This window comes from Zalophus californianus, chromosome 4 (genome assembly GCF_009762305.2).
Source record: "Zalophus californianus isolate mZalCal1 chromosome 4, mZalCal1.pri.v2, whole genome shotgun sequence".
Taxonomy (NCBI): Eukaryota; Metazoa; Chordata; class Mammalia; order Carnivora; family Otariidae; genus Zalophus; species Zalophus californianus.
In genome coordinates, this window is record NC_045598.1 from 152,752,508 (window position 1) to 152,779,132 (window position 26,625).

At 45.8% G+C, this 26,625-nt stretch overlaps 1 protein-coding gene across 3 annotated transcripts in view; it reads left to right on the plus strand.

Moving 5' to 3' along the window:
• Positions 1-26,625, plus strand: part of MATN2 (matrilin 2) — a 130,370-nt gene continuing 103,745 nt past the window's right edge. For all 3 annotated transcript variants that reach the window (XM_027622807.2, XM_027622815.2, XM_027622820.2), the window contains exons 1-2: positions 1-228; positions 10,231-10,400. In XM_027622807.2, the coding sequence (XP_027478608.2) occupies positions 10,256-10,400 (145 nt within the window). In that variant the 5' untranslated portion in view covers positions 1-228; positions 10,231-10,255. The remainder of the gene's footprint in view (positions 229-10,230; positions 10,401-26,625) is intronic.

A 26,625-nucleotide genomic window follows, 5' to 3' on the forward strand; every position in this document is an offset into this window, starting at 1 on the left:
CCCGCCGCCCTCCCGCGCTGGCCCCGAGCCTCGCAGGCAGCCAGCGAGCGAGGGGAGCGCTCTGGGATGGGACTTGGAGGAAGCGGCGAAGGAGGAGACAGCGGCCGCGGCTCCCACGAGCGACCCCCGAGGAGAACCGCGCCTCTCCGAGTGCCGAGGAGGCCGACGACGGAGACCCGGGTGGCTGCGCCCGTCTTGCTGTCCAGGCGCCCGCGGCAGCGGCTGCAGGTGAGCGGGGCGCGCTTTCCCCGGGGCTCTGTGCACGGCCCCGGCTGCCCCGAGGCGCGGACAGACCGGCCGACCGCCTGACGGACCGACAGACAGACCCGCAGAGCTCGGGCGGACGGGCGCACGCGGCCGCTGCCCCCAGGCCTGCGCGCCCGCCTCGCCCCGGCCCCTGCGGCTCCGCGCGGCCCCTGCGGCCAGGCGCCCCCTCCCGCCCCGGGACCCGTCGCTCCGGACCCCGCTGGGCCGGCACGAGCGGAGGGCGGCGCTGCCCGGATCCCCGGGCGGCGAGAAGTCAGGCCAGCCCGGCCGGGCGAGCGGGGCGCGCTCCCTGCTCGGGGCGCACGGTACGGCCGCCAGCCCACAGTGCCCCGTGGGGGCGCTGTGCCCCGCCGCGGGGACTCCCGACCTGGGCTCCCGCGGCCCCGGGGGGGTGGGGGTGGGGGGGAGACTTGTTGAGCGGGCACATCCAGTGTGATTCCTGTCCTACAGACAGGCCAGATGAGTCGCATTCCTCCCCTCGGTCGGCTGGTATTTTAATGCCGTGTCATCTGGATTTTGTTCTTGGTCCTCCCTCCGGTGTCTCTCCATTGTGGAGAAGGGAGAGAAGGGGGAGGGCATTTTGTGGTAGTTGCTGGAAACCCACGAGGACAGTTTGGGGAGGAGACAGAAAAACGGGGACCCTCTCTCGTTAAGGTCTCCAGGACTGGACACCCGGGAAGGTAGCGCCTCAGGAACAGACCCCCACCCTGAACCAACCCATTTGACCAAGTTCCAAATTGTCATAAATCAGGGGACCAGGATGCATCTGCACCAAGTGTATTGAATGGGCGGGCCTTCCAGGAGAGGGGAGGCTGTAGGGGTCGGTGGTCAAGGGCATAGAATCTGGGATTAGCCTGCCTAGGTTCAAACCCTGGCTGTGAAGCTCACAGGTTGGTAACCTTGGGGTAACCCAACTACTCTATGCCTCAGTTTCCTCATCTGTCAAATGGAGATGTTAATACCTACAGGGCTGTGAGGATTAAAGTCCTTAGAACAGTTCCAGGCACATCCTAAAGCTACCTGGTGAGTTCCATTACCTCTCTTTCCAGAGAAAGCAAGGAGTTCCTATGAGCAGTCACCTCCTCCCCAACTCAGGAAGATAGCCTCTCCACAAATACATGAAGGTGGCAGATAATCCACATGTAGTTAACTGGGGTTTTCCATTCTGGAGGCCACTCCTGCCCAGCTCTGCCTACCTGCTCTCTAAGGGACAGCTTCATAAAACCACGTCAGGATACCAAAATGGGTTTATGGCCTGGAAAGTTTCCTCTTCGCCCCTGAAACTTGGTCCCTTAGAATCCCCTTGAGAATGCCAAGATTTGTGGCTCTTCACTACCCGTCCATACTTTTATTCCTGTCATAGAATTCAGCCTGAGGCCTCCCAGTTGCCAGGACTCTCTTTTTTGTCAACGAGGGCTCCAGGTTTCCTTGCTCCTAGCATCCAGACCCAGGCAAACTGGAACCACTGTGGCCTGAGCTCACTCACTGGAGACGCCATAGCAGAGTCCACCTCCAAGATACCCTCCCATGGTTGTCGTGCCCTGGGCTCTTACCAGCAAGCACCAGGTATCTCTGTTCAGCAAGAGGTAGTTGTAATGAGGCCCAAGATTTAAAGAAAAGGGAATAGATGATTGCTCCTTGAAAGACAGCAAAGGAATAGGAGGGTCTTTGGAAGTTGTAGAAGGAGATTGAACAATTTTCCTCGAAACAGCTCTGACTGGTGCCTTAAAGAAGGCAAGGAGTAAGGCAGGGGTGTGGCTGGAGAAAGGGGTAGAGACAGGCTCAGGTCTCAGGAAAAACAGGCCACAGGGTGTGATGGGTGTCGACGCTGGTGGGCACCAGGTGTTGGGCATGAAGCTGGGCAGGCAGTGACAGAGGACATGCTAAGCCTCAGGGATGAGTGCTGGAGTTTAAGACCAGTCAGGTGGGTCAGAGGGTCTCTAGCGCTTTCCCCGGGACCCACTGCCCTCTGGTCTGCAGCACCTGTGTTCAAGAGAACCCTTCCCTGGGACTCCCCATCTTTAGGAAAGCTCAGGAGGGTTGCCCTGCTTCCCACTGTGAGAATAGCTCGGGAGGATCATGGGAAGAGGGAGGCTGAAGCGCCAAGGAGAGCGGAGCATGTCATCACTGTTGCTAGTAAACAGTGCCAGAAAGGCCCTTCCAAGGGACCAGTTGCCACCTGGAGCTCCAGACTGTGAGGTCATGTTTGAACCCTGCCATGTCGCTTGGCAGACGGCTATCACTGCCTTACCTGGCAGGACCCTGAAGGGGACTCGGAGGGAAAGGCAGGGCTGGGCTGGATCCCAGATGCTTGGGCCCTTGTCAGAAATTGGTGGTAGTGACAAGGTCAGTGGTGAGAGGGAGTGGGGGCCCAACCCGGAGAGCACACCGATCTTGGCACCTGAAGGACCCAGCTACCAGTCTCAGCCCTGTGTGTGTGTGTGTGTGTGTGTGTGTGTGTGTGTGTGTGTGTGTGTTGGGGGGGTGGCTGGGGGGACTTGTTGACGTCAGCATTATAACACAGGGCCAGATGACAGGGCTTTGAAATGCTAAACTAAGGAATCTAGATTTTACCGTGTTGGCACGTGGAAGTTGGAAGTCGCTGGCAGTTTTTGAGCAGGAACATGATAAGCGAGCATGATAGTGTGTTGGGAAGATTGAATTCAGCACTGGTGCTAGATGGATTCAATAGGAGAGACTTGGAAACAGTCTATTAATTAGGACTAATGTTCAGTTCCAACTTACAGAAAAAAACTGAAATAACGGTGGCTTCAAGAAGGAAGTTTATTTCTGTCTTGCGTTCTAGAAGCCTGGAGGCGGTGAGTCCAAAGTGAGAGTGAGGTCAGGGACCCCCACTCCTGTGCCTCGCTTTACCATGCAGCGTGGCTTCCATTTCCATCATAGGTCATGGTTCAACATGACTGCTGGGTATCCAGCAAGGATGTTCTCATTCCAGCTAGCAGGAAGGCAGGAAGCAAGGAGGTCAATTCCCCATCCCTTCTTTAGGACACTTTTCAGAAGTTGTACATACCATGACCACTGCCATTCACTGGCCAGCATGTAGTCACACAGGCGAGAAGGGAGGACTGGGAGCCATGGTCTTTATTCTACCCCATCACATGTCCACGTAAAAAGTGGGAGTATTACCAAGGAAGGAGAGGAAGGAAGATATTGGGGGGGGTAGCTGCCAGTGGTCTCTGTGATGGGAATAAGGTCTAGGGCTGTGACCTCGGTATGGATGGAAAGGGAAGAAGACATGAGTGACATCACTGAGAAAAAAATGGCAGGACTTGGTGCTTGAGTGCATGGAAGGGAAAAAAAGATATGGAAGGAATGACCATATATACCAAAATATGAGGGGAGGGTTTTTCCCCCCCAAAAATTATTCCTTAGAAAAGAGGAAATTGCCCTATATTTGAGTCCTTGCAAAATCTCTCAAAGTACAGGGAATCTAGCAAATATTTTGAACAAAGTGCTGTTTGGGGAAGACACACAATATTCAAAATGTTCTCAATCAGCGTGCTACCTTTGGATACATCTAGATACATACCAAAACAATAAAAAAAATCAACTCAGATTTTGTAATTATTCTTGAGGGCACAATTTCCCAGTTGCAAGGATTGGCTGATGCTGGATACAGTCCTTTAAAGAACAACACAATGAGTGAATAAGTTGCAGAGATACACTCTCCTCATCTGCTGGCCCAAGATAAAACCTCCAGCGTCAGCATCCCATATGGGTCTGGAAAGTGCTGTGTCTCAGACAACTTACACACAGGTGGAGACGTTAGAAGACTCAAAACGTATCTTTATTGTTGACACAATAGTGATGTTTGAAAGGCAAGCATTTGAAAACATTGTTTTATGGAAAATTTTTAATGAGAAAAGCCTTACTTCTAAAGTGATAACATTCTTTTGTAATTTAAAGTGTTTTGAGTAGGCATTTGTGACTAAGTTGATACATTAGTTACTGTGACTCGATATTTGATATTTCATCTACATCCTTTTAAAATTATATATTTAACTTGGCCGAGAAATTTGAGGGAGGGGGTCCTCCCATCATAGGAGACAGCCACTGGGGTCGCCTGTATTTAGGCAAATATCCTATGTAGAGAAAGACATGAGCTGGGACTTGGCAGTTATCAGTTGCCGAACTAGGGCCGGTTTGATCCAACATTTATTGATCTTTTCTTGGTCAATAAGTGTGTTTATTCAACATTTGTCTATTTTCTAAAAGCTTATTTATAAAATTCGGCCCAAGCACATGGGTGATACAGCAATGATAAGGTATGGTCCCAAGGAACAGCTCACAGATGAGGCAGGGAGACAGATCTAGTAGCAAGAAAAAGAAACCAAGGGCTAGAGCAGACAACAAACCCATTATTCGGGGTGTATAGAGAAGTCAATCCGTACTGGGAAAACTGGAGAACATTTTAGAGAGTGGGTAACACAATGAACCGAGCCTTGAGGAATGAATGCGATTTTGGTTCATGTAGGGCTTCTAGGCCAAGGGACCAGCATGGAGGGAGGCACTGGCTGTGATAAGAATCTGAGTTCCTCAGGCCAGGGAGATGGCAGGGATAGAAGTTTGGCTTTGTCCCTTCGCTAGCTCTCAGGCCTTGGAGAGTGTCTTCCCCTCTTAGTGTCCCATTCATAAAATTGGGAACTCATCCTCCTCACAGAAGGATTGTAGGGATCCAACGAGATGATAATATACAAAATGCCCAGGTCACTGCCTGGGACATAGTAGGCACTTAAAAAATAGTAACGGCCTACCCCCTTTCTCTTCTTGTCCAGAGGCAGAGTTTACCACCTTGTAGAAAGTCATGCCCAACCTCCTTTAGGATCGCAGGGTTGTGCTGGCCTGTGGCCTGGTTTAGGTTGAGAAACACTGTTCTCAGGCCACGCCTCTCATTTTACGGCTGACTAATTAAAACCCAGAGAGAGAAGTCACCAGTTAACTGAGGTCACACAGGGTGTTCTCACAGGGCTAGGCCTCTCCTCTCACGGCCTACAGCACATCCTGTTGGCTCTGGTGGGATTCTACTCGCCTGACAATTTACTTGGAACGGGGATACTTAGAAGAACCCAAGGCTAAGAGGGTCAGAGCAGTCTCCTCTCTCCCTTCCCCCACCCCCTTGCTAGAGCTAAATGAAAAGACTCATTGTCCCATGGAGAGGAGAAACATTGTTAAAACAAAGTCAAAGCTGTTGTGTTTTTTTAAAAATATTCTTTCCGTGCCCCTGAATGCTTCACGGAATCTGTTCGGATTGAATTAACCTCTGTTTCCCAGCACAACAATCCTCCTATGCCCATACGTGAAAGGAACGGTTTCTCAAGCATCAGTCCATTTCCCAGCTAGAAGCGGCTCCTGTTCTTCAAGTGCTTGCAGCTAGCTGCAAGTGCCCAACTGAGCAACATTATCAACGTGGGTTCCAGGCCCTGACCTTGTGTTTTCTTGTCTCACTGCCATTGCATTTTTTTTTTTTAAGTCTACCTTGCCTATATTAATGCTGACTACTGGTTTTATGTTGGCATGTATACAATATTCTTTCCCCCATTCCTTTAGTTTCTTTTAAACAGCTTTTTTGAAGTATAACTTACATACCAATAAAATTCATCATTTTTAGGGGACAATTTGATGAGTTCTGACAAATGCATACAGCTGTATAACCTCCACCATAATCATGATATAAACACTTCTATCGCGCCCCGTCTCCAAATTTCCCTCATGTCCCTTTGTAGCTGATCTTCTTTTCCCACCCGCACGCCCTGGAATCACGGATCTACCTTCTGTCACCTAGTGTTACTCTTTATTGAAGGTCACATAAATAGAATCGTTCAGATTATAATCTTTTGTGTCTGGCTGCTTTCACTCAGTATAATTATTTTAAGATTCAACCTTTAATTGCTGAGTAGTATTCCATTGTGTGGATGTACCGCAGTTTAATAATCCATTCATCAACATGTGGACATTTGGGTTGTATCCTGTTTTTAGCTTTTATAAATAAAGCTCCTAGGACCATCTGAGTATAAGTCTTTGTGTGGATGTGTTTTCATATCTTCTGCGTAAATTCCGAGGAGTGAGGTTGCTGGTAGCAAGATGAAACATCTCAGTCTGTCCAGGACTGAGGAGTTTTCCAGGATGCAGGACTTTCATTGCTAAAACATCGACAGTTCTGGGTAAACCAGGACAGTTGGTCACTTGTGCTGTGTCATTTGGCAAGTGTACATTGAACTTTATGAGTAACTGGCAATTTGTTGTCCAGAGCCTCTGCACCATTTTGCATTCTTACCAGCAATGTATTAGGGTTTCAGTTTCTTCACATCTTCACCAATACTTGGTTATAGCCATCTTTTTAATTTTAGTTTTTCTAGTGGATTTGTCATGGAATCTTATTGTGGTTTTGATTTGCATTTTTATAATGGCTAAGAATGTTGAACATCTCTTCATATGATTATTTGTCATCCAGATATCTTCTTTGCTGGTGTGACTGTTCAAATATTTCACATATTTTCAGATGGGTTGTCTTCTTACTGAGTTTATAAGAGTTTATATAGTCGGATATAAATAACAGATCAGAACTGTGTCGATCCTTTCTACCAGTTTGTGACTGACCATGCCATTGCATTTAAAAGGAAAGTTTTAAATACTTTCAGATATTAGCATTATTTTTAAATTATATATTTGTATGTCATTATTCTATTATACTGGTCATAAATAAGCATAAAAGTTAAGTTGATGTGTGTGTTAAATGGTTTAATATGACAAAATGAACAATGTGTACTTCATATTAATTGGTTTGATTGCATAATAAGAACAACAAGTAGCTTACTGAGCACTTACTATGTGCCATTCACTGTTCTGCGTGCTTTATGTATAGGACTGATTTAATCCATACAACAACCAGGTCTATTTCTTATCCCCACTTTAAAGATGAGGAGACTGAGGCACAGAGAGGATAAGAGCAACCTGCTCAGTGTTAGACACCTAGAAGTGCTTGGTTCTGTGTTTTCTTTTTTCTTTTTCCTTTTTTTAAGTAAGCTGCATGCCGAACGTGGGGCTCGAACTCACCACCCTGAGATCAAGAGTCTCATGCTCTGGGCGCCTCGGTGGCTCAGTTGGTTAAGCGACTGCCTTCGGCTCAGGTCACGACCCTGGAGTCCTGGGATCGAGTCCCGCATCGGGCTCCCTGCTCGAAGGGGAGTCTGCTCCTCCCTCTGACCCTCTTCCCTCTCGTGCTCTCTATCTCTCATTCTCTCTCTCTCTCAAATAAATAAAATCTTAAAAAAAAAAAAGAGAGTCTCTTGCTCTCCTGACCGAGCCAGCCAGGTGCCCCAAGTTCTGTTTATTTTTCACGCCTTCCCCTTCCCCTATTCCCCTTTTAGTTAGTGATGGTGACCTGAAAACACAAACACTTCTTGAAATCAGCAGGAAACCCAAGCACATGAAATGGTATTGTTTTTTGAAAATGATACTCACCCACCACATCATGTTCCAAATGTTTGGATTTAAATGCAAATATGTCAGGTTACAAGTGGGCTTAGAGAACATGTTGTATACATTTTGAAATAAATAAAGGGGGACTTTGTATTTTCTTAGTTCGGAGGAAGGAGAAAGCAGTAAAATAATAAATCACATATACTTATAAAGTCATTTAAAATGTGATAAATACCCAGGAAGCTTGAAAATAAATAATAAGTTTAAGACCAGAGAAAGAGGCGAACTCTTCTAAGTGTTCTTCCTTTTCTCAGAAGGAATCTCACAGTTAAAGCTATGAAAAAGGGCCAATCTAATTAGTGAAGAATTTAATTTATTTAAAAAGTTGGGGGCAGTAGTTATCAGTAATGAGCCGATATGCTCTGGAGTTTCGCCACTTTATCAGCTGCATAACCTTAGGTAAATTACCTACCTTCTCTGAGTTACTGTTAGAATTAAATGACTTAATACATTTAAAGCATTTGGCCCAGTGCCTGGCACATAGTAAGTGCTGTACAAACATTTGCTATTTTTAATAGAATTTTAATGCATACAGAAAAGTGAGTTAGCTCTATACAGCAAGTGTGAAAAACTGTGGACTTTGAAGTTTGACAGCCGGGGTTTATCTCCAAGTCAATTCCTGAAAGCAATTTGCTGAACAAACAATTCACTAATTACTGAGTTTTGTTTTGTTTTGTTTTTTTTTTTTTTAAGTTTTGGGAAATGGTCTTTGCCCTGGCCCTACCCTGTTCCTGCCTCTGACGGCAAAACATCTATGCCCTTTCATGAATTGTCTTCTGGGATTTGACTTGCAGCTAATTGGGTTTTCTGCTAATCAATGAATTGGTAAATTGGCCTGCTTACCCTGGGTTTGAATCCCTACTTTGCTACTTAGTTTAGCTGTTTGACCGTGATCAAGTTACTGAGCTGCTCTGAGCCTCCGTTTCCTCATCTCTAAAGAGCAGAAGTAATCATTTTGATTTCTGCAAGGTAGGTATGAGGATTACATGAAGTTGCCAAGCACAAGATGAGGACTTAGTAAGGATGTTACATGCATGTGATGTCACTTAAATGTTGTTCCTCCTTAAATCTTCCCTCCTCCCCACCTAACTTATATAAATTAATAAATTGCGATGATATTCATATGCATAGAAAATGGGAAAATATCTTTAAACCTAGTCTCAGGACATTGCCTTCTCCATAAGGTTTTGCCAGGCAGGATGGTCTTTTTTTTTTTTTTTAAGATTTATTTATTAATTTGAGAGAGAGAAAGAGTGTGGGGGGGGGAGGGGCAGAGGGAGAGGGAGAGAGAACATCTCAAGCAGACTCCATGCCCAGCACAGAGCCTGACATGGGGCTCCGTCTCATGACCCTGAGATCTTGACCTGAGCTGAAATCAAGAGTGAGATATTTAACTGACTGAGCCACCCAGGTGCCCCCAGACAGAATAGTCTTGACATCACTCACCATGTGGCCAAGTACCTTTCTCATCCCATCTGAAGCACTGAGATAGGCCATCCTGGGAAAACCTGGTTCTGACCCTGTCACTTCCCTGCTTAGAATCCTTCTGAGCCTTGATACCAGCTATACCGATACAGAAAATGGGTAAAGGCAGTGCTGTTCTGGCAGACAGGGCTCCTCTGGTTCAAAGTCCCCTTGCTCCTGTGGATACCTGGAAGTCAGAGTTAGAATTCTTTATTCCTGCTCAGCATCGGGTTTGATCTTATTCTTCTCTGGTCCCCCAGCGCCTTTGCTCATTTGCTTGTCCCCACCTCCCCAGGGGTGCCAGGCACTATGCTGAATGCTTCAGTTACATGCATTAATTCACTCAGTTAACTAATATTATCCCATATTCCCACAGGCCTCGGGAGGTTAAGTAGCTTGGCCAAGGTCATACGCAGTGAGTTTCAAGGGTCAGGATTCAAAGGCAGGAAGTTTGGGCCAGAGTCCAAGCCCTTAACTACTGCACCCTGCTGCCTCTTAAGAGACATGTGAGGGAGGCAGGAAGGCAGGGAGGCTGGGAGGCTCACTATGTGACGCTACCTTGTATCAGCTGGGAATTTATATATTTTACTTTGTGCCATATGCTATTACTAGACTGAAGGAATAATGTTACTTGGAATCTTCAGATATGATTTTTTTCCTTTTTCAAATCCAAGATATAGAATATGATTATAGACAATAGATAAAAAATAACTAAGGAGAAACTTGAGGATAGATCTTTTTTTCCCCATCAAGTTTTCCATTCAGTCTCATAGAGTCCAAAGTGACGAAAAATTTTAATATGCATGCCCTGCTCAGAGTATCCAAGAACCTACCAAAGGAAGTTCCTTGAGTTCTTAAGGATCAAACATATAAGTGACATTTTAAGGACAAGGGGCATATTTGATGCTGAAAAGGTGGCACAGCGGGTCTGCAGCGCCTAGAGTTCAAGGAGACCTGGAAATCTCACCCTGCTCCCTTTTCCCGTTGTGTCTGTCACAGCCTTCCCCTCTTCCTCTTCTCGAAGATGGAAAAGATGCTGGTGGGCTGCTTTCTGTTGGTCCTCGGACAGATCCTTCTTCTCCTTCCCACTGAGGCCAGGGAGCGGCCTCCCTGGAGGTCCATCTCCAGAGGGAGACACGCTCGGACCCACCCCCAGATGGCCCTCCTGGGTGAGTGTTGGGGGCTCTGCCTCCGAAGCAAGCAGGAAAAGGGGGTTAAGGGTGGACCTCCGGTCAGGGGATGGACACATGTCAGTCGGGAAGCTCTCTTATCCCTCAGTCTCCTGTTGGGTTTTGGGGGGGATGGGGTGGGGTGGGGTGGGGGAGGGAATGGATCTCATCGGCAATGAGTGCATGGGGTTTTCAAAATGAAATTGAAACCCTTCTATTTCAGAGGCTTCCATTTAATCTGAGGCTCATGACTTTTCTCCAATACGCAAGGAAAAAATCTGAAAAGGTCCTGGTTGTACTTCTCTGAGCAGGGGTGTTATGAGAGTTTTTCATTGGATTTGTCCAGCTCATCTGTGTTAATAACGCTTCCCTGCATGGCAGCATGGGGAAAAGAGCAGGCAGTTTTGCGGAAGGTGGGAGCAGCCTCAGACGAGAGGTGGGGATACTGTGAGTGGAATCAAGATATCAGGAATAGAAAATATCGGGGTTCTCTTATGAACATGTTTTCTTCAGGTGAATTTTTCTTTTTCTCCAAGAGAAAGGAAAGATCGTAAAAACACACAGACTATGGATACATGCATCTGGTTGTAAATATAGGCTCTGGTAAGCCCAGGATGTGGAGGTAATAGGAAGGTTGTCCAGTGGAAAGAGAATAGGTTTTGGCATAGACCTGTGTTCACGTCCTGGGTCTGGTACTTACATGTGTATACTTAGGCAGTGCAGTCTCTCTGGGGTTCAGTTTCCCCATCCATAAAATGGGAATGTTCATGCTGACCTTGGAGTATTTTTTGTGAGGAGAAAATAAGTTAATAAATGTAAACTATAGGTATGCAGTGAATGATAGCTTTACAACAACTGTTGTTCTGTGAAGTTCTCTGAAACCGTGTTTTATAGCTTGTTGGCCAGGTGACAGAGTCTGACCCCCTATGAAGGCCATTGAAAGAACTGCCCAATTGCCTGGTCGCCTCAGCATTCAAAATTACAATCAGAGACCAGGGGAACTCCAAACACTCTGTTCTGAGAGGTTGGAATCTTTACTGATGTTCACTAAATGATGGCCCCCCACGATCCTGGGCCTTCCATGTCTTTAGTCTTCTGAGAATCTGTTTCCATAGTGACATCAGCATAAGACTTTTGCAAATGTGGCAAGGACTGGGGCATGTTTACTACACTGATTGAAGGGCTTTTTACAAACAAATTTCAAGATGAAAAACATGTGTGTGTATATATATATATATATATATATATATATATATATATATATATATATGTATGTATACACACACAGAGGGAGAGAGGGAACTTAAAATGCATGATTCCTATAGCACCAGCCGCGATTGCACAGTTGGGTTTCTGATGGGGCTTTCAGAATGAGCCCCCCCACACTTAGCTGGAAAAGCATACTCCTCTTGGCCCTAAATACCTCCCCCCCCAACCCCGCACACACCGTGACTTCCCTATGTCAGCATTCACTGCCCTCTTCATCGCCCCAAGCTCAAGCTCTGAAGTAGAAACCCCTTGTCTTCTGAAATCAGCCCCACACCCAGTATTGCATCCTGTTCCTCATTTTGCCAGAGAATGTGCCAGAGACAAGGAGGAGGAGGGAACATGGCGCATCTCCCCGCCCCGGAGAATGGCCAGTGGCCGCCCCCGGACGTGCTAGACGGCTGCTGAACTCGTGAATGTGGTTGAGTGAGAATCATGAAACCGGAAGGCAAACACCACAACTTTCTGGCCTGGATTCTCACGTGCCATCTGCTTTTGGTCTTCCTCTGACAGGGAACAAAGATGCAGAAGCCACATTCCCTGCAGTCCTTGCCCTGGTCCTGTGATTTTCTCTTCATTCTTAGAATACGGTGTCTTCCGTGTTATGGGTGTTCGCTTTTTTCGGCTTGTTGTTTTCGATGTTCTAAACATTGCCCAGGCGCGTTTCACTTTTGTGGCACATCATTGTGGCTGTAGTTAAGGGACGCCCTGCATGACTTATTTCACTAGTTACTTACTTGCCAGGGTGTCTCTGAAAGTTTAACAAAGAAACAGAATTGTTTCTTAGGTTGATTCTTCATTTGAATTTTCTGTTTTTTTAAAAAAAGTTTCTATTTCATGTCTGAAGTCAAGTCAGAGTTCCAGTAACAACTTGAGCCAGTTAAAAAAAATAAAGCATGTATTTATCTGCCCTGCCTATGAGTGTTTGCAGGCTGCTCAGGTGGTAGTCAGTGGTGATGTGTGTCCACGTGCGCTTCTCTCCTACTTCATTCATTCATCTGGAGTTTCTGCTGTGGGGCAGACATTGGGGGTTCAGGAAGCGCATGTGTAGTGGGGGGAGACAGATATGGAAAAGGATCAGTAATTTGGTGGAATTGACGTGCAACAGAAGCAACAGAAGCTAGGTTCAGCTCCACTCTGCCTGTTGTACACTCAATGTAAGGCAGTGGGTCTCAGACTCTTGGGTCTCAGGATCCCTTTACAGTGAAAAGTTATTGAGGATCTCAAAGAGTTTTTGTTTTTGTGGGTTAGATCTGTTGATGGGTCAAATATTGAAATGGACAACTTAAAACAGTATTACCTAATGAATGAATGAATGAATTAAAAAATAACAATAATAAACCCACAACATAACCCGTAACATAAATACAAATATTTGTATAAAAAATGACCTTTTCTAAGTTAAAAAAAGAACGGCACTGTTCTACATCTTTACAGATCTTTTTCATGTCTGGCTTAATCGAAGACAGTTGGATTCTTACCTTGTCCGTTCAGTCTGTCATGAAATGTTGTTTTGGTTGGACTACATGAAGAAAATATGGCCTCCCCCAGATACGTAGTCTGAAAAAGGAAAAGCATTTTAATAGCCTTTTCATATAATTGTGGATATTTTTCTTTGAGATGACACCAAAACTTGACAAATGATAGTTTCTTAAAGGTTAGTTGCACTGTGGAAACAAAAACTGCATCAATAAACTTTTCATGCTCTATGTACTCATGAGAAAATAAGACTATAAGAAAAGCAGACATTCGTGCTATTATGGATATAGTCCTGACCCCATAGGCCCTTTGAAGGGATCTCAGGGACCCTCAGGGATCCCTAGACCACACTTTGAAAACAGCTGGTTTCGGGCTGCATTCCTAGGGAAGGCAGAGATCCTCCCTGAGGGATGAGCGGGCAAGAGTGAGGCCGGCGCGTCAGGTGGAACCTGGTCAGGCATTGGGGGCCGGCACGCCCGGGAGGCGGGTGGTCTGAGCTGGAGACAAACCTGGAGGAGGGAACCAAATCGCTGAGGGCCAGGGGCTCTGCAGCTCTGACATAGAGTTTGGGCTTCATTTGGCAGGGGTGGGAACCCCTGGGGGACTTGAGGCAGGCATCAATCACATCAGTAGTGGTCCCTGCTGACCCTCTGCCCATTCACTGTGCCATCTGGACAGCCTCAACCTTCCTGGGCTGTGGCAAAGGGCAGCGAGAGCCTCGATGTGCAGGCCACCAGGACAATGAAGGAGCCCATTCTCCAGCCCCCAGTCCCTTCCAGGCAACCATGCTAGCTGGTGGACTTGGAGCTGCAGGGTGTGCTGTTCTCAGAGCCTAAGCCCGTGAAAGCCTCCAGATTCATCCCTCTGTACTCCTTCTTTATCAGTGGTGCGCATTCCCTCCCAAACTCCCAACTCCTCCTTGGGCTGCCTTCAAGGTGGGGCTCACCAGAAGTCATGTCGCCTCCAGCCCTGATTACTGTCTGCTTTGCTTGTACATAGTTTTTCTCTTTACTCTATCACTGCCACAGGGTGGGGGTGGAGCTGTTGCCAGGGCAACCGGTGGACGCCTCTCAGCCTTTTGGAAACCTCAACCCTCTTGCCCAAATTCCCACAGTCCTTGACTCCCCTCGCCCCAAGAACAAGAGTCCGCAAAGGGTCTACACTTCCGTGGGCTGGCTCTCCCTGTTTTGTTTGCCTTTTACAAGGTCTTGTTGACATGTGCGTTCTTTTCTAACTTTACCAAGCTCGCTCATTTTATTTCTACTAACCTCAAAACCTTTTCCCTTCCCTGTAGCAGATGCCCCTTGGGATCAATAGTATCCACACAGAATTCATGTTTGCATTTTGAGAGAGAGTGTTTTCAGGGGGAGGTAGAGATTTTATTTTATTTATTTTATTTTTTTAAAGATTTTATTTATTTATTTCATAGAGAGACATAGTGAGAGAGGGAACACAAGCAGGGGGAGTGGGAGAGGGAGAAGCAGGCCTCCGGCCGAGCGGGGAGCCTGATGTGGGGCTCGATCCCAGGACCCTGGGATCAACACCTGAGCCGAAGGCAGACACTTAACGACTGAGCCACCCAGGCGCCCTGGGAGGTAGAGGTTTTAAAGGAGGCTAGCCCCATAGTATGGTTAAGGGATTGGGGGGGAGCTGAACTCCGTCTCCCCCCCACCCCCCTGCCCCCACCAACACATACTCTGCTAAGGAAAATTCCAGAGGTGTTCAGGGCTACAAACAGTGAAATTTCTTCACAACAGTTAATTTACTACTTAAAAATAAAGCTAATGAAGACAATCTAAGAACTCACTGTATTATAGCCCCAAGTTCTGTTCCTTGGCAATCACAGTACTTATGAGGGTCTTATTTCCATTCTTGCATACAGTTCTAATGAAATCTGACATCGAAATATTAGCAAAAATGCAATGTGTTTCATATAAGGACCTGAAACCTCCTAAATAAGCAAAGTGACCGAAGGAATGGGCCAGCCAAGAGAATTAAGTGTAAGAATGTCCTACTCTCTGTTGATAATTATTAACCTTTTCAAGTGTTGGCTGCCAGTAAATGAATTTCCACATCCTAAAACAATTCTCCTAATTGACATGCGTTGGCACCCTCAGTGAGGAAGGAACAGCAGATGCCAGAGGCCATCAGAGTTTCTGGCTCCTGGAGTGACAGACCTATTGAGGCCACATGTTTTATATGCCCTGGAGCCACCTTATCAAATTTTGAACCTTTGTCTCCTTCCCTGAGCTTTCAGGGGGCTTTGTTCACTCTCCTTCTTCTACCTGGAATAGCTTTCCTTGGCCAAGGCCTGTGATCAGCCAGGGCCAGCTCAAATGCGGCCTTCCTCTCTCTCGCAGCCAGGCAGGACCCTCTTGGGATGGGCCACACCCACTGCAGTCCTCTGCTCAGCTGTCAACCTTGTCTGCCCTGTATTCCAAGGGGTAATAGTGGCACCCACCCAAGATGGACTCCTACTCTAGTTATTTTTGTACTTGCCTTGTTTTTACCTCTAGACTATAAACCTTTGAAGATAAAGACGGTTTTTCATGTCTCATAGCACCTCTGGAGGCTACTCTCATTACGGAGCCCCTGCTGTGAGTTGGGCCATGCTAGCTCATTGAATCCGAGAGAAAAAAGACAAGACACCGCAAGGTGGTTATTGGTTTATCTCATTTGCAGGAGAGGAAGCCCAGGCTCAGAGAACTTAAGCAATTTGGCAAGCTTGTCAAGGCTTCTGCAAACCTAGGGAAAAAAAGGTGCCCACTCCCACCCCCACCCCTCTTAGGGAGTAGATAGATGCATGGCTTAGGGGAAGATGTCCCCCGGGGTCCACGGACGTCAAGCCCTGGTGTTGGGTCCAGCCCACAGCAAAGCTCGGTGCTTGTTGAATGCCTGAGTGGACGAGACGTACAGATGGCTGATTTCATCCCCATTTGGACGCTTCCGGTCTTGATTCAACTTATACTTAGCAGGTGACGTTGGGCGAGTCGCTCTGTCCTCCAGTTTGTTCATCTGCAAAGGGAAGTGGTTGAAGTCAGTGATCTTCAGGTCTCATCTAGGATGTGATGACATCACTAATTCCTATGCCTTCCTGATGTCCCTCCTCTGGCTCCTGTGGTGAAACCACCAATGCAATCCTTGGCTTTCTTTCACTTTCTCCAGGTGGGAGAGCCAAGGTGGAACCATATCCTGAAGGCTGAGGAGGGTTTTGAAGCAGACGAGGTGGGAGAGTAGAATCAGGTAGGAGGGTGGGCAGTCGGATCAAGTAGGGGAGAGGGGGTGGGACTGCAGTATCAGGCAGAGGGGTGGGGTGGAGCAGTAGGGTCAGGCAGGGGGTGATGGGGCAGTAGGATTAGGCATGGGAGTGGGTTTGCAGTAGGATCGGGTAGGGCGGTGGGGGGCAGTAGGATCACGCATAGGGGTAAGGGAGCTGTAGGATCAGGCAGCAAAGCAGTGTTTCTCAAATTTTATTGTGCATCAGAAGCTCCTGAAAGGCTTGTTAGAACACGCCCTACTGGTCTCTGAGCTCAGAGTGTTTGATTCCGTAGGTCTGGGCTGGGAACTCAGAGGTTGCGTTCCTGGAGATCTCAATTTGAGAATTACTGGAGAAGAGAAATCTAGAAGGTAGGGTCAGGGGATGGGCAGGAGGCAAAGATCTTAGGAGGAGATGCTGTGAGGCACGAGCCAGAAACACAGCGCAGGGATGAGTGACATCGGCTAAGAAAACTGCAGCTGGAGAGTATAAACTAACTGTAGGCTGGGTCCACCCCTTCCGAAGCTTTGAAAATAAGCTGCTGGCATTTTTCTACCCAGGGGGAGTTGGCAAAGGTGGGCCTCCCCCCTGTGCAGGGAACCAGCCTCTTGCAGCAGAGTGATTAACACGCATCTCAACAATCGAGTGGCTGGTGTGTGTCTTTGTCATCAGAATTGATTATAAAAATGAAGGTTGATGGGTAGAGCTTATCAAATTGTTTTCACTAGAGCAGAGGCTTTTCAAAAATCCAGTCCTTTGAAGCGAGATCACACCCCGTCTTCGGCCCTCCACTGGGCATCCTGTGCTATACACGGCAGCTGGGAACAAGGGCTCGGCGGGAGGACTGTCATGGCTGCTACTCAGCCCAGACGCATGACACGCATCTCTTTGTGCCTGCGGTCTCTGCTTTATGTACGAACTGATGCCTCTGTTATCGTTCACGTTGAATAAACTGTATAAACTGAATTCTTCATTCCTATCTTGTAATTAATATTGGAAGAATTAAAAAAAAAAAAGCCTAGCATCTGACTTCCAATAAGCTACGAAGTTAAAAGCTTTCCTAGCCAGTGAATAAATAACTGGATTTTTTTTTTCTCCTACAGATTGTCTCTCTCTCCCCTTCTTTCCTCCTTTCTCGTCTCTATTAAACTCTTTATCCCCTTCCTTTTCTGTAACTCTCCTTTATCTCTCCCTCTTAAATCTCTCCCTCCCTCCCTCATTTCCTTCTTCAGTTCCAGGATGTCCCGTCCTCAGCTTGCCCAGGAAGGGGGCCTCCTCTCTGCGGGTAACATAGCCACTCTTCTTTTCTCTTCCTTGATGGCTTGTCCTGTTGGAGGGCAAGGCATACAGTCTTATCCCTCTGGCCAATCTTGTCCCAGGTCTCCCTAACTCATGATAATAATTCAAGTAATGATAATGAGGGCTGTCTTTTTGTAGGGGGGGTGGGGGAGCATCTACTACGTGTCAGGCACTGTATGAGGCAGTTCACACTTTACTCCACACGGTGTTATTATCCCCATTTTACAGATGAAGAAACTGAAGCTCAGAGAGGTGAAATATCTTGCTCAAGGTCAGATAACCATTGAGCAGCAGAGGTGGGATATGAGAATACAACATGCCTTTTCCTTTGTTCAAACCCTTTTCTGCAAACCTACCTCTTCTGTTCTGTCCAACTCAATTGGACTCATCTTTCAGGGCCCAGTGGAAGCATTCCTAATCTTTTAGGTCGGGATTGAATACCCCAACAATGCATCCTCCCCCCCGCCCCCCCAGCATGCCCTGTGTCCCAGCGCAGCACTTACAGCCTGTGCAGCGATTGCCTGCTTCATCGTCTGTGTTGTAGCAGCAGGGATCAGTAACGTGCCAGGCACTCAGCAGGTACTCCATAAACGCCTAGAGGAGTAAGTGAACGAACAAATGAGCGAAAAGGAGTGGCCAGAGAGGAGCTGCCGAGCTGGTGGGGGTTTCCGAAGCCAGGGCATGTGGAAAAGATTCGAAAGACCTGAGGATGTTTCGCTTGAAAAAAATCGAAGGGCTCTCTGAAGGCTGTGTTATGGAGGAGTCCAGGCTTGTTATCAAGACCTTGAAGAGGAGTTGGAGAACCAAACACCTGCGCTTTCAAGGAAACAGGTTTTCCTTCCATACAAAATTCTATAGCCACCAGATTAGCCCAGGAAGGAAACAGCTTGCCTCCTCGGGCTTTAGGGATGTGGAAAGCCTTGTGTGTAGAGGCTTAAATAAGACTGTAATCTGGGAACTCTCACGGTCCAAGATTCTATGGAGTTGCCTGCGGGATTAGGAACTGAACTAGGAGATAAGGACTTGCTCTCCTATTTAAAAAAAAAAAAGCTAAATATTTGTTTTCCAGGAACAATCTGCCTTAGGAGCCTTTCCAATAACAAATTTTAAGCAAGAGAGAAACTGAGAAATTTTTAGTGACTGGCAACATATAATTTGTTGAATCCCTGAGTTTCACTTCTGGCAATGTTAATTGAATGAATGAAAAGAATGATTACAGGTTAATTGTATTTGCTTTTTTGGTTAATTCATGCACAGCTTGCAGTCAGCGAATATGACTAGACCCTTACTCTGCGTGGCTCAATGGCCATCACGGGGCAGGTGTTTTTAACTTAAGTAGGATATTTTAAATTTTTTGCATTAAATTTTATCTTCTTCATTTAAGTTATTCATTCTTGATTAATATCTTTTCCCTCCTTAACAGAGCAATTTATAATTGTTTACAAATTTGATAAAATGCTTTCTATATCTTTCTTTATGTCCCCACTGAAAATATTAAAACAATATTTTATATTCTTTTGAAATGATTATAAGGAATAATCATCTTTACTTTAAAAAGTTCATGTTTAAATGTTTAATGACCTTTAGGTACTGAAAATACAAGAGGAGCTATTTCAAAAAATTGCTCAAGTGATCAACCTATACTTATTTCTTGTATTCTCGAGAGGAAATATTATAGAGACTTGAGTTGTATATTAGTTTCTTAGGGCCGCCGTAACAAAGCACCATACACTGGGAGGCTTAAACTCCAGACATTTATTTTCTCACCTTTCTGGAGACTAGAAGTCCAAGATCAAGGTTTTAGCAAGGTGTGGTTTTTTTCTGAGGCCTCTTGGCTAGGCTCGCAGAGGGCTGCCGTTGCCCCATGTCCTCACAGGTCCTCCCTCTGTACCTGTCTACCCCCAAGTTCCCTCTTCTTATAAGGACACCAGTTAGATTAGACTAGAGCCCACCCTAATGATCTCATTTAACTTTAATGACCTCTTTAAAGACCCCATCTCTAAATACACTCACATTCAGAGGTACTAGGGTTTAGGACTTCAACTTATGAATTGTGGGGGACACAATTCAATCCTAACAAGTTGCTCTGCTCTTCACTTGCATCAGTGGAGGACAATATGTCTTCTCTGACACGTTCCTAAATAGCTTCTTTTTCCTTTCTGATTCGCCGTGTATTCCCATTTCAGGGTGATAGATAGAACGTTACCGACACACACCGGGGAAGCATGCTCAAAGACTCCAGAGATGTGGATGTTTCTGAGTCCTTGAAAGTAGGTCGGACGAACGTGGGTGGGTTGGACAGCCAACATCCTAGCGCTGGAGATGAGAAACGAGTGCAGCATAGCCAGGATGTGAAGCCAAGTCCGAGTAAGATTTTTCAAAAGCCAAGAATGAGAACCACCAGCTCAGAACAGTCTTCTTTCAGTATATCCAGAGAAGGCTGATTTATAGGGAAAGATGAAAGGAGGGCCATGTGTGTATTTTGGCTGCTCAGAGGATGGTGGGGCTGGGAAAGGAGGAGGGGGGAGAAGTTATCTTAAGGCCGTAGCCAGCCAGGGCCTGAGAGCATCAAAGAGGAAGCTGATGGCCAGATGTACAAGGAGCTGATGCAGGGGAGAAATAAGAGGAATGTAGGCATCTGACGACATGGGCTCAGGGCCAGGAGGGGCCTTCGGAAAGGCAGGATGCATTACGTGCCGTGTGGGGCATTTGGGCCATGAGAAGCCTGGGGAGAATGAGCCTCAGAGGCCTTTAAAGTCAGGTTGGACCGCTACGTAAACTGGGGAAGAATCCCATCCGGAGGGCTCAGACCTGGCAAAGGCTGTGAGAGGCTGCTTTCCATCTCTAGCTCTTAATTCCCCGGCCCTGACACTAAGGCTTGTTCCAGTTGACGGGATCCATTCACTGAATAAGTATGTCCTGAGGATCCCCACGTTACAAGCGCTGTGCTGGGCCGAGTGAAAAATCCAGCATCCTTCAACGTTTGGCACTCATTGCTGGGGTAGCCCGGGAAGCGTGCCCTCCTCCTAGAGTGTACCATTTATCCATAGGTGCCCAGATGGTCAGACTCCCTGTGGCTGTCCTTTGTGATGGTCCCATCTACTGAAGGAAGCAGGCTCCTCCACCCCCCTGGTCCAGGCAAACTTGAATTTGTCTCCAAAATGAAGAGGAATAGGAAAGCCTTCAATTTTACCTAGCTATTTTTCTGTACCCAAATCGTTTAGCTCTAATACATTATTTTTTTGTTTCGTGATTTGCCTCAGTTTTATCATTTATTCACCCATTGAACAGATACACATTGAGGATCTACAGTGTGTGAGGACAGCATTGTTTTGGGTGCTGATGATGCTGCAGAGACCCATCTGGCCCCTTACCTGTCATGTTTTGGGGTTTGAGACAAATTCCCCAGTTGCAGGCAGCATGGGGCTTCGGGGGGGAAATTTGTATGGGATCCGTGAGAGGAGGCCTCCAGAGCCAGTGGAACTTACTCATAAAGCCATCGGGACTTGATGCCTTCTGTAGAGAGGATATTTCTGACAACTAATTCGATTTTTTTTTTTAAGTCATGAGTCTATTTGGGTTTCCTGTTTCTTCTTGAGTCTATTTTGGTAATTGGCCTTTTCCCTAATTTGTCTGTATTTTCAAATCTATCGGCATACATACAAAATACAGGTCATGACACTATTTTTAACACAGGGCATGGTATTCTTCAACAAAAAGTGCTCAGGGTTCTGTTCCCATAGTTCACAAAGTTCCTACCAAAATTCTGAAGGAACATTGAGACCTGGGGGATGATGTGCTGGGGATGGGGGAAGAAGTCTCTATTGACTATTAGGTTTCTCTGGTAATACCTAGCATTTGTAAGAGAGCTCTACAGTTTTTGAAAGCACCTTTTGCTTGCCCTAACTCCCTTTTCTTCACAAAGCCCTTGAGAGGTGGATTTGATGACAGTTCCCAGCTACAGATAAGAAGAAATCTGATCAGAGATGTTAATTTATCCATGATGTAGAGATGAAGCCTGAAGCCACTCCTAGATGACACCAGTTTACCTAGAAGAGAGTTTAGAGATCATCCCGTTGAGAGGTTTTTAGCCTGGGGGCCATGGACCAACAGAGTCCTTGGACAGACTTCCCTGGGCCCATAATTTGTATGGGAAAAAAATTACATACTTTTCACCAACCTCTAACTGCAATTGAGCATTTCCTTCTATTATGATTGTAAACCACAAACCATAGGAGGAGTGGCAGCTCTGTGTCACCAGCAGAGACCACAGATATTTTCAGGGCACATTATGTAGTCAGAGATAATTCAAAATACGGCTGACATGTATCGCTACTTTGAAATTACACTAGTTAGGAGACCTCCCTTTCGACCTTGTTATTTTTTTTTTTTTAAAGATTTTATTTATTTATTTGAGAGACATAGAGATAGAGAGAGCATGAGCGGGGAGGAGAGGAAGAGGCAGGCTCCCCTCAGAGCAGGGAGCCCGACGTAGGGCTCGATCCCAGGACCCTGGGATCATGACCTGAGCCGAAGGCAGACGCTTGATTGACTGAGTCACCCAGGTGCCCCATCGTCCTTGTTATTCAGGGTTATTTTTTAAAGGCCGTATGTTACTATATCCCTATAGTAACATTTTAAATATCTTGATAAGTGAAGTTCAAATAATTGGCCTCCTTTCTTACCCTTTGCATTTACTTGTTTGTTTCTTGTGGTGATAGAGATACATAATGTAAGATTAACCATCTTAAACATTTGAAGTGTACAATTCAGTGGCATTGAGGACACTCACATTGTTGTGTAGCCATCATCACTGTCTGTTTCCAGAACTTTTTATCATCCCAAACAGAAACTACCTGTGAGGAAGTAATTCCCAATCTTCCCTTTCCCCAGGAACTTTTCTACTTCCTGTCTCTATGGACTTGCCTATTCTTGATACCTCATATAAGTGGAGTGATATAATATTTGCGCTTTGTTGTCTGACTTTTTTCACCTAGTATAATGTTTTCAAGGTTCATCTACGTTGTAGCAGGTGTCAGAACTTCTTTTTTGTGGCCAAATAAAATTCCATTATATGTGTATACCACATTTTGTGTATCCATTCATCTATTGATGGACACGGGTTGTTTCTACCTCTTGGCCATTGTAAATAATGCTGGCATGAACATTGGCCTGCAAGTATCTGTTTGAGTCCCTGCTTCCAATTTTTCTTGGATGTGTATCAAGGATGAAATTAACTGAGAAATATGGTAATTCTATGTTTAACTTTTTTTCGGGTGCGAGAGAGAACACAAACGTGTAAGTGGGGGCAAGGGGTGGGAAGAAGGGCAGAGGGGCAGAGGGAGAGGCAGAGAAAGAATCTTAAGCAGGCTCCCCACCCAGTATGGAGCCTGACCCGGGGCTCGATCTCACGACCCTGAGATCATGACCTAAGCCGAAATCAAGAGTCAGATGCTTAAGCTACTGAGCCACCCCGGCGCCCCATCTACAGTACACTTTTTGAAGAACTGCCAAACTGTATTCCACAGTGGCTGCACCATTTTACATTCCCACCAGCAATGCACAAGGGTTCCAAATTGTCCATATTTTTACCAACACCTGTTATTCTCCATTTTTTAAATAGTAGCCTTTCTAGTGGGTGTTGCATTTTCTGTTAGGCATTTAACAAGTTTATTCTGAGAAGGGGTCATGGGCTTCACCACACTGCCATGGAAGTCCTTGGTACAAATAAAGGTTAAGAAACTAGGATGAAGGAACCGAAGCCCAGAGATATTGTTACTTGTTCAAAGTGAAGTGATTCACCAGCAGCACCTACGGCTTAGGACCAAGTCTCCTGGGGCTCCGAGGAGCTCTTTTCTCCTCCTACCACATAGTCTCTTCTCATGTAGACATTTGCCCCAGCCAGTGGTCAGACTGCGTCAGGGCTGGAATAAAGTCATCAACCAACCAGCCACTGAAGCTGAGGCAAGCCCCAGATGCAGACGAGACAGACATAATCCCTGTCCGCAAACGGCTGTCACGTAAAACTACCACACACCACCACAGCAGCTAAATCTTAATTCACTCAACAAACACTGAGTGCCTTGTGTGAGCTCAAACTCCATGTTCAGCTGGAGTGTCTAAGGGGTATCCAAAAGGACATCCCTTGGAGATGCTCAACTGATAGTTTGGTTTACAGGTTATAAAGTTCAGGAGGGGAAAAGAACCCTGCCTATGTTTCCTTTAAATACAGAGTGGTGTCCTGAACTGTCATTCCTTGATCGGGAGCCTCCAGCTCTGCAGAGAGCCCAAGATGGCTTCCTTTTTCCTAATAATCTCCTCGTCCCATGTTCTTACAAGCTTCCAATCAACTGTGGCTCTTGGATCTTCCCACACCTGAAAAAACACTTGTCAACTTGGTCTTAAAAATAACAGTAGCTGACATTTAATAAGTGTGAATGCTGGCTTTCCGCTGTGTGACCGTGAATAAGTAACACAGCCGCTCTCTACACCAGTTGTCCCCCTTGTAAAATGGCAGTGATAATGAGTGGGAAATAGGATGCGATGAGACCATGCTGATGAAAGGCTGGCATGGAGCCTGGCACAATAAGCATTCAGTAAATGCCTGTTGAGGTTATTATCTATTTTGGAAGTTATTCTTAAAAAACACTTTGTACATTGCAAAGTGGAAATAACAGAGCCCCCTCTACTGTGACGTCTTTAAATCTAGGAATTAGGGTCTTTTCATCTCTGGGTCTAAAGCATTTGACATTGTAGCCTCTCAATAAATGTATACTGAATGAATAGTGAGAGGTGACATTTATTAATATTACTAGTATTAATTTGTATTTATCTATTTGAGCATTTACTAGTTTAGATATAAAACAGCATTTTTTTCTTTAAACCTTAGATCAGATATTGGTCTTAGAGAAGAACCGCTATCAAGTTGATTATATGGGCATTTTAGAAAATATGCACACTTAGCGAAAGAGTTTAATACATTTGATTTTTTTTAAATGTCAAAACCTGTACCATCAGAATCATTCCTTCATACATGGCATACATTTTTATTGAGCAGCTACTCTGCAGCAAGCTTGCTATCAGCAGAGAAATCTCTGGATTTCCTTTTGCAATTAGCTAAGCGAACAGTGGTTTTATGAAAAGATAGTTAAGTAGCTCCCAGGAAGCCTGGAGGTCAGTGGTTCCCAGTCGGTGGCGGTAGCTCGGCTTTGTCATTGAGACCAGAGCTCCTTCTAGATTTTAGCTCTGTCATCCCAGGAGATTGGCTTTCCTTCCTTAGGCTTTTGCCTTATAGTCACAAGATGACTGCTGCGGCTCCAAACATCACTTTGTTCCATGACCACGGTCAAGTCAGGAAGAGAATAAAGAGAAGAAAGAGGACTTTTTCATCCCTTGGTTCGTTCCTTTCATCAGAGCCCAAAATCTTTTCTAGAAACTTCAGGGGAGTTTCCCTTACTCCCCACTGGCCCAAGCTGGATCGCATGCTCATTCCAGCTACCCAGTCTGGGAGTGGGCTAACCACCACCGGCTGCGTTCAGGAAGGACTCCTTCCTGGTGGGGTGGGACCCGGGTGGGACCCGCCCTCATGGAGCTCAGGGCCACCTCTTTGCTGCTGGAAAACCTTAAGCAAGGGAGCAGGAAGGGGGTGGGGGGAGAGAAATAAATTTTAAATAGTCAACCACTAGTGTTGTCCACTCTACTGTGGTTAAGCCATTTCCTTGAAAAGTACACAAAATCGATAGAAGGCAGTAATAATTAAATTGAGAGATGAGAGGACAAGAAAAAGAATTACCCAAATGGCTGGTGCACGTTAAAAAAACTAAAAAAGAATGTCAAAGCCTTAAACTTTATTACTGGATTTTTTTGTTTGTTAGTTTGTTTTGTTTGTTTGGTTTGCAATGTAAGGCTTATATGATAAGTGGAAATGCATTTAATGCAATTTAAAACTTGTATGGTAAATGCTCTATGAAGTTTTCTAGGAATCTTGAAACACAGCTGGCTGAAATCCATACATAATGTCCCTATTCTGTAGCATGCTGAGATTGATCCTATAATTTCCATCCTTTGGTACTGGTTTGGCCTCAAGAGTTAGAGTAAACATCCATCCCCAACCTTTAAACATTTTTTTAAACAGTTTATGTTATGAGAGTAATATGTGCTTATTTTTGCCCTTGTTGTCGGTTGGATTCTCAGCGGTTCTCTCCTGCAAGAGTAGATTTAATCCTGTTTCTGTATAATTTTAGGAATATAAATATCCAGTCATGTTGCTTCAAGTCTTTTTTTTCCAGGACTGACCTTTGAGAGATGAAAGAGAGTTCTAATAACTCTTCACGTCACAGTCCGATGCTGGTTTCTTGCGTCGCAGACACCCAGATATGTACTTATTCGTTCATCCTTTCATTCATTCATCTCACAAAGAGTTGAGTCACTTAGCGGTGGGGATCTTGGGAACGTAGCAGGGAACAAAATAGGCAAAAATCCCTGACCTCATGGATCATGTATTCCAATAGAAGAAAGAGACGGATAATAAAAAATAAATAAGTAAAATATATATGAGAGAAGTCGGTAAAGGCTACAGAGAAAAATAAAGCCAGAAAGAGGGAGAGGAGTGCTGGGAGTGGGGGTGGGGAATTTGAGATTGTGATGGGGGTTAGGGGGAGCCCTCACCGAGAGGGGGGCGCCTTTCCACAGGCACCCGAGGGCGGGGTGAGGGGGGAAGTCCCTGAATCCAGAATGTTCCAGGCTGAGGGAACAGTGGTAAAATCATGCCTGAAGTGTTTAGAATTGCAATGCCAGTGTAGTGTGGCTTAGAGAAGTAACAGGCGGTCCTTTGGGGGCCGTATGTAGGACTTGGGCTTTTCTCTGAGAAAGATGGGAACCATGGGAGGGTTTTAAACAAAGGGATGGGGTGATTTCACTTGTGTT